We start from the raw sequence: 6,000 nt of genomic DNA on the forward strand, positions 1-6,000 counted from the left end.
TTTATGAACCGCTTTCAATCTGCTGTGTTATTGCTGCTGCTTTTGACTATGAAGTACTGTTAACATAACCTTGTGCAGATCCTAGCAGGAAATGGCAGAGGTGACACTCTGCCTGGCTCCAGTGTTTCACTTCTGAGGACTTCAAGGGCCCTGGGGCTGGCAGCTCTTCAGTGATGTACTACCGATTTCTGCTTTGTCCTCTTCTGGGTCACTGTCTGCATGAGACAGGCAGTGCAATGGTTTGGAATGTGTTGTCACTATGTAAATAATTTTTAGCTCTGTCTCTTTTTCAATGGATTGGGATAGTCCTGTCTGTCAACTTTCCTAATGTCTAGCTGAAATCGGGCCCGGATGAAAACTAGTGGGTCTTGGTCCAGGTAAGATGGATTTGACGCTGTTTGGATGGGAGAAGACAGCTGAAGTAGCTCTGCCCATTGAGGAAGTTTCTAAAGCTATGGGGGAGCTTCAGCTGGTCCTGAATATCCTGAGTTTAGTGGCTGAAACCATGGATATTTTAATTTCTGTCTGGCTTTTTGAGGGTAATACCTTTTGTCATGGATGCACACCGTGCTGGAGGTAGGCATGCCTTTGTCATCTCTGGCTTGGATTAGTGCGATGCTCTTTGCCTGAAGTGCCTCTCCAGACCCACTTGCAGACTGCCCTTCATGCAGTGTGCAGTTGCCTGTTTCCAGGTGACATCTTGCTGATGTAATCTGCGTGCATGCATGGTAAAACCCCATGGCTTGGATCAAGATTTTGCCTTGTTTATGTTTTACCCTAATGACAAGTTACCTGGGACATTAAAGTTGGCAGTCTCTGTATTTGGGCATCATCCTGGGTGTGTGGTGAAGGTTTTGATTCCTGATTTGGGCTGCTCACACAGCTAAGCCTGAATGGTTGACCATCATGGCTTTCCATACCAGTCAGTTGTTCATTCAGGCTTCTAACAGAATGGGTTGTGCATGAGGATCTCTGGTTTGGGGGGCTGGTGGAAGGTATGTTTTCTTGTTGATGTTAATACTGTTAGAGAACATAGATGGTGTGTGATTTTACATATATTTTCCACAGTCACTGGCAGGCATATTTACTAAACAGAAGAATGGCTAATACAATCCTTCTCCTTTTTGACAGTCTGTGGGTTACGGCAGAATAGATCAGTCAAGTCAATGGCAAAATCATCATCACTGCGGATAGTCGGTGGATTGTCTTCTGCAGAGACCGGGGACTGGCCGTGGCAAGCTAGTTTGCAGTACAATAACATCCATCGCTGTGGTGCAACACTCATCAGCAATACGTGGCTTGTATCTGCAGCTCACTGCTTCAGAGAGTAAGTTCCCACCTTCGAGAGAATCTGCAGCAGAATGTGCCTCGTGTATCCCGTTGTGTGGATTTCCAGATTTGCACCACGCCCCTGACTCTTTCCAAGGGAACAATTTTCTGCCTTGGAGGAGAAAAGTCAGGGTTAAGCAGGTCCATCACTTGAATGTTTCAATGAGAAATTAAAGCTTGACTCTTTGGAGCAGAACTGGGAATTGTACGAGTGGAAATCAATAGTCACCTGGCATCTCGAGCAAAGAAGTGCAGAAAAGTTAATGTGACTGAAATGGCAGAGTATTTGTTTCCTGTTGCACTAAATGTTTCTAAAGGTGCTCCTTTGTGTTACAACTAGGCTGCTGCCGCTGCAGGCTGCTGCCAGAAGTTATATTCCCACATTCCTACCCTTCCATTCAGCCATGCACTCCCAGCACGTTTTATTTCAAGCATGGCAACTGCGAAGCTGCAGGGCACGTAAGATGGAACGGCTGGTTGAACAGATTATTAACGTCCAAAAAGAGCAACAGATAGGAAGAGTTTTCTAGCAGAAGAGTTTTTTGATTTGATTACACCTTGCAGCCACAGATCAGGGACAAGGAGCAGGGGAGGAGGATGAGACCATGGTTGAGGAGGGAACGCAGGATTGCCCTCTTCTAGCAGCAGCCCACAATTATGTGGGACAGAGTGTTGTGGAAAGTGATGGATGCCTTAAGAATCTAGTAGGGAGCTGGCTTGAAGGAGCTTTACAGTAAAGATGCTCACCAGGTTTGAAGTCCCAAACACGTGTATTTACAGCTAAATACTTACAGCACTCTTACCTTTTTCAGCATGAGTCACCCTCAGAAGTGGACTGCTACTTTTGGAGCTCTTTTGAAGCCACCAAGCTTGAAACGATCCGTCAAGACTATTATTATCCATGAAAAGTACCGCTACCCAGAACACGACTACGACATCGCACTCGTGCAACTCTCTAAACGAGTTGAGTTCACGAGCAGCATACACCGCGTCTGTCTGCCTGAGCCATCTCAGACTTTTTCGTACAATATTTACGCTGTCATCACAGGCTGGGGAGCACTTACCAACGATGGTGAGTCCTGAGTCTACCAGGCGACCTGTATGTTACTCAAACAGTGGCTCCGATCGACTACGGAATTGTTACCACTTTCTGTGGCCACATGTTGTGTGGCAGCAAGCCTAATGCTTTGTCTATGAACCATAGGTGTGTTTAATCATAATAATTTCTTGTTCTAAAATTAGACTGGACAAAGGCAGAGCTACCATCCCCTGAAGCAGAAAACAGGAAGACAACTGTTCTGTTTTTCCAGCCTTTCCATTTCATAGTGTAAATTCTTAAGACAGGTAGTCCAGCCATGCATGTGTTTATGTACCACCTGAAAAATATTCTCCCAGCTCTAGCCAGAAGCTATAGATAACTCTGTGGGCTTTCAGGTGAATGTGCAGAGTGAGCTGCAGATGGTGACTTACCCAAGCTTGCACTCTTATCAGACCACACTGAGAGTGATTTAGCGATGGAACCAAGATGTCTTCATTTCGTATCATCTGCCCAAACTGCTAGGTAATTTGTATTCCATGGTATTATATGGAACATGTATGAAATACATAGTTTTACACTTAAGGCACTTAAGTTGTTACTTCTGTCTTAATGGTATGGTTCCTAAGTAAGACTATGAGTATGTACGTTTTCTTCAAGGGCCTACCCCAGAAACAAACAAAACCTCCACAGTAAATCAAGTCAAGCTGGTCCTCCATAAAAGAACATTAAATACTATTCCTGTATCTTAACTACTGCAAAGGAATTCTGTTGCTAAATCCCCAAACTATATTTTCCCTTAGGTCCAACTCCAAATGCTCTTCAGGAAGCAACGGTGAAACTTATCGACTCAAACACTTGCAACAGAAAAGAAGTGTATGATGGGGACATAACACCCAGGATGTTGTGTGCTGGATACTTGGAAGGAGGAGTAGATGCTTGTCAGGTAACTGTAGCTGGAAATTAGAAAGGAAAACTTCTAATGCTGACTCCAGTATCTGCTTGACCAAGTCTTACCTGACAATATATTTGTCCTTTAAATAGGCTCCATTCAAACAGGTATTAAGTTGTAAAATGAAATAGCATTTAGTACGCATCATTTAGCAAATAAACCCCATATTAAGAGACCTACATTAGTATAATGTTCAGAATTTAAACGTTTCGTAGCATGAAATGAAATTCTTATTCTGTAACTCAGAATAGCTGCTAAAAGCCCATTTGCTCCTCATAATTTCTTCTGTGTGAAATCTAACTAACAATTTGCTTGCAAAGTGATATGATAAGACATTGACAGAGATACTAAATGCTGAAAAACTAAATATGAGTTAAAAATCAAATGTCTTAAGTAGCCAAGACCAGATGTTTGTACAGTCAGGAAGGAAGAAGTTTAAGAATGTAGCAGTTAAGTTGCCAGCAAAAATGCACTTCACCCATTGAAATTAAATTCTGGACTTGATCATCTCATAACAGATCTGTTATGATATGATCTTTGGTGACAGACTTGGATCAGTGGAAGGAAAACTGTCTGCAACAAAGAGAATTACAAGGAAGCTAGGTGTAAATGGAATGGTAAGGATACATGTGTGGTGGTATAGGTTTGCAAATGTTGCAAGGAAATGCTTGTGTTCAAACAAAAATATTTTCATAACAATAACTGTTAAAAAGGTAATTTCTATTTATGTTATTTACAAGGAATGTACTCCTAAGTACTGGTTCAAAACCCTTTCCAGAATCCCAGTCCTACAGATTTATGCCTAAAACGAAATTCCCTGCAGAGTAAGTCTGGGAAGCTCAATTCCTCTGTTCCTGTCTGGCTCAGCATTGAAGAGACCTGAGCAGAAGGATGCCACTGCTCTTTATTTCAGTAAAGCATTTTGGTGGAAGATGGAGAATTTTGGTCTGTTGTGTGAGGATTGCCTTTCAGCCTGTAAGGTTTCCAGTTTAACTATTATTAACCATGTCATGCTCTTAACAGTGTCTGAATTCAGCCTTTGAAAGTGGCTAACATCTTGAGGAGATACTGTCTGATTAGAAAACCAAGGTCCGGATTAAATCCTTTTTGAAATGTTATTGCTGCAAGTAACTACAAGAATTTGTTGAAAGGATAATATTTACTGTAAAAAAAAACCCCAAACAAACAGGTCCTGTTGGCTTAAGATTGCTGTATATATTTGTGTTTCCCTACTTTGAATGAGGAGGAAGACAAAGCAGGTGGGAAGCATTGTTTCACAAACCAGAAGATAAGCTTTTTTTTTTTTTTTACTGTAAAACCAGTGGCAGGTCAGGAGGTTCCATAGCAAACAGGAAAAATCCCCAGACTTCCGACTCAAGTTTCAGAAACAGCCTGGATTCTGCACAAGTGGCAGCTCTTGAAATCCTGCTTGCTTTCTTCTCAGATTGGAGACACCCTCCTGCCTATGGAGAGAGCTATATTTTCCCTTCGGATCACTAAAATCTCTTTTTTCCCCTCCTTTTTCTCTAGGGGGACTCGGGGGGACCACTGGTTACTCCAGACTCCAGACTGATGTGGTACCTCGTGGGAATAGTGAGCTGGGGAGATGAATGTGCCAAACCAAATAAACCTGGAGTTTACACACGAGTGACTTATTTCCGTGACTGGATTACCTCAAAAACTGGCATCTAATTCCAAAATCAAAAACGGATTTAACTACACGGACTATGTGTAACTCATACTTGTCTGTAACTCTGACAGGTGATTTTTTTTGGTATATATATTCCCATGGAGCTGTGGTTGAAGCAACCTTTGCCCGCAGCAAGCGCTCTCTTTGCTGTCAGAGATCCTAACCCCTCGTGAATTTATTGCCTGCCTCATCTTTGAGCCTCAAAACGTTCTTACTTATCAGAAATTACAAACTGACATCACTAAACTAACATTCAAAAGCTACCAATTGACCTGCCTTATAAATACAAACATTTTCCAGGAAAAAAAAAAAAAAAAAAAGGAATTTTTCTTCAGCCACGGCCGAGGTCTGAAGCTGAACCTTCTTCCTCCGGTGAAGGAAATGCCGTCACAGCTATGTTTCCAGCAAAGCAAACCATGGATTATTATTCTGGTTTGAGATTATCATCTGCACAGACTGCAGCCGAGGCCCTGGATGCTCATCCTGCTCGGTGGCCTTCACAGCCAACAGTGGATCAGCCAGGACTGAGGGTAGGTCCTAGCTAAGGGAAAAGGAGGATCTCTGTGCTTGCAGCAAGTTGGAAGGGAAAAGAGAAAAGCTTGATGTTCTTCTTTCGAAGAAGATTTTTAACAGGAATTTTTTTGTGGATTCTGTGAAGTTCAAGTTGCCGTACCAGTTGCCTTCTAGATCTGCTCTGTTCAACTCACAATATACTCCAGATACAGAAGCACGAACTCTACCCAAATTTGTTCGTAATAAGTATGTCTCCATGAACAACCTCCCTGGAAGGAAACCCAGCATTTAAATTTGTGCTAAAGGAAAAATAAGTATTCACCACAAATAAACTGAGAACTACTTTTTTTTCGTTCAAGAAATAGTGTGCTTTTCTAAGGGCATGCCAGCCAGTGGAAACCACCTCACTGCAAAGAAAGCAATTGGTGATACTGTCTTGCTTCGCTGGTGGATTCATCTCTACCATGAATGAATATGATC

At 42.3% G+C, this 6,000-nt stretch overlaps 1 protein-coding gene across 1 annotated transcript in view; it reads left to right on the forward strand.

The window, feature by feature from the left end:
* The window catches only part of LOC104380690 (transmembrane protease serine 11E-like), a 44,596-nt gene extending 39,587 nt beyond the window's left edge, over nucleotides 1–5,009 (forward strand). Inside the window, exons 8-11 of the mRNA XM_086611931.1 lie at nucleotides 1,132–1,327; nucleotides 2,142–2,401; nucleotides 3,169–3,311; nucleotides 4,848–5,009. Of these exons, the coding sequence (XP_086468057.1) occupies nucleotides 1,132–1,327; nucleotides 2,142–2,401; nucleotides 3,169–3,311; nucleotides 4,848–5,009 (761 nt within the window). The remainder of the gene's footprint in view (nucleotides 1–1,131; nucleotides 1,328–2,141; nucleotides 2,402–3,168; nucleotides 3,312–4,847) is intronic.
* The last annotated feature ends 991 nt before the right edge of the window (nucleotides 5,010–6,000 follow it).

The sequence above is a fragment of the Tauraco erythrolophus genome, chromosome 5, assembly GCF_009769465.1.
Source record: "Tauraco erythrolophus isolate bTauEry1 chromosome 5, bTauEry1.pri, whole genome shotgun sequence".
Classification (NCBI taxonomy): domain Eukaryota; kingdom Metazoa; phylum Chordata; class Aves; order Musophagiformes; family Musophagidae; genus Tauraco; species Tauraco erythrolophus.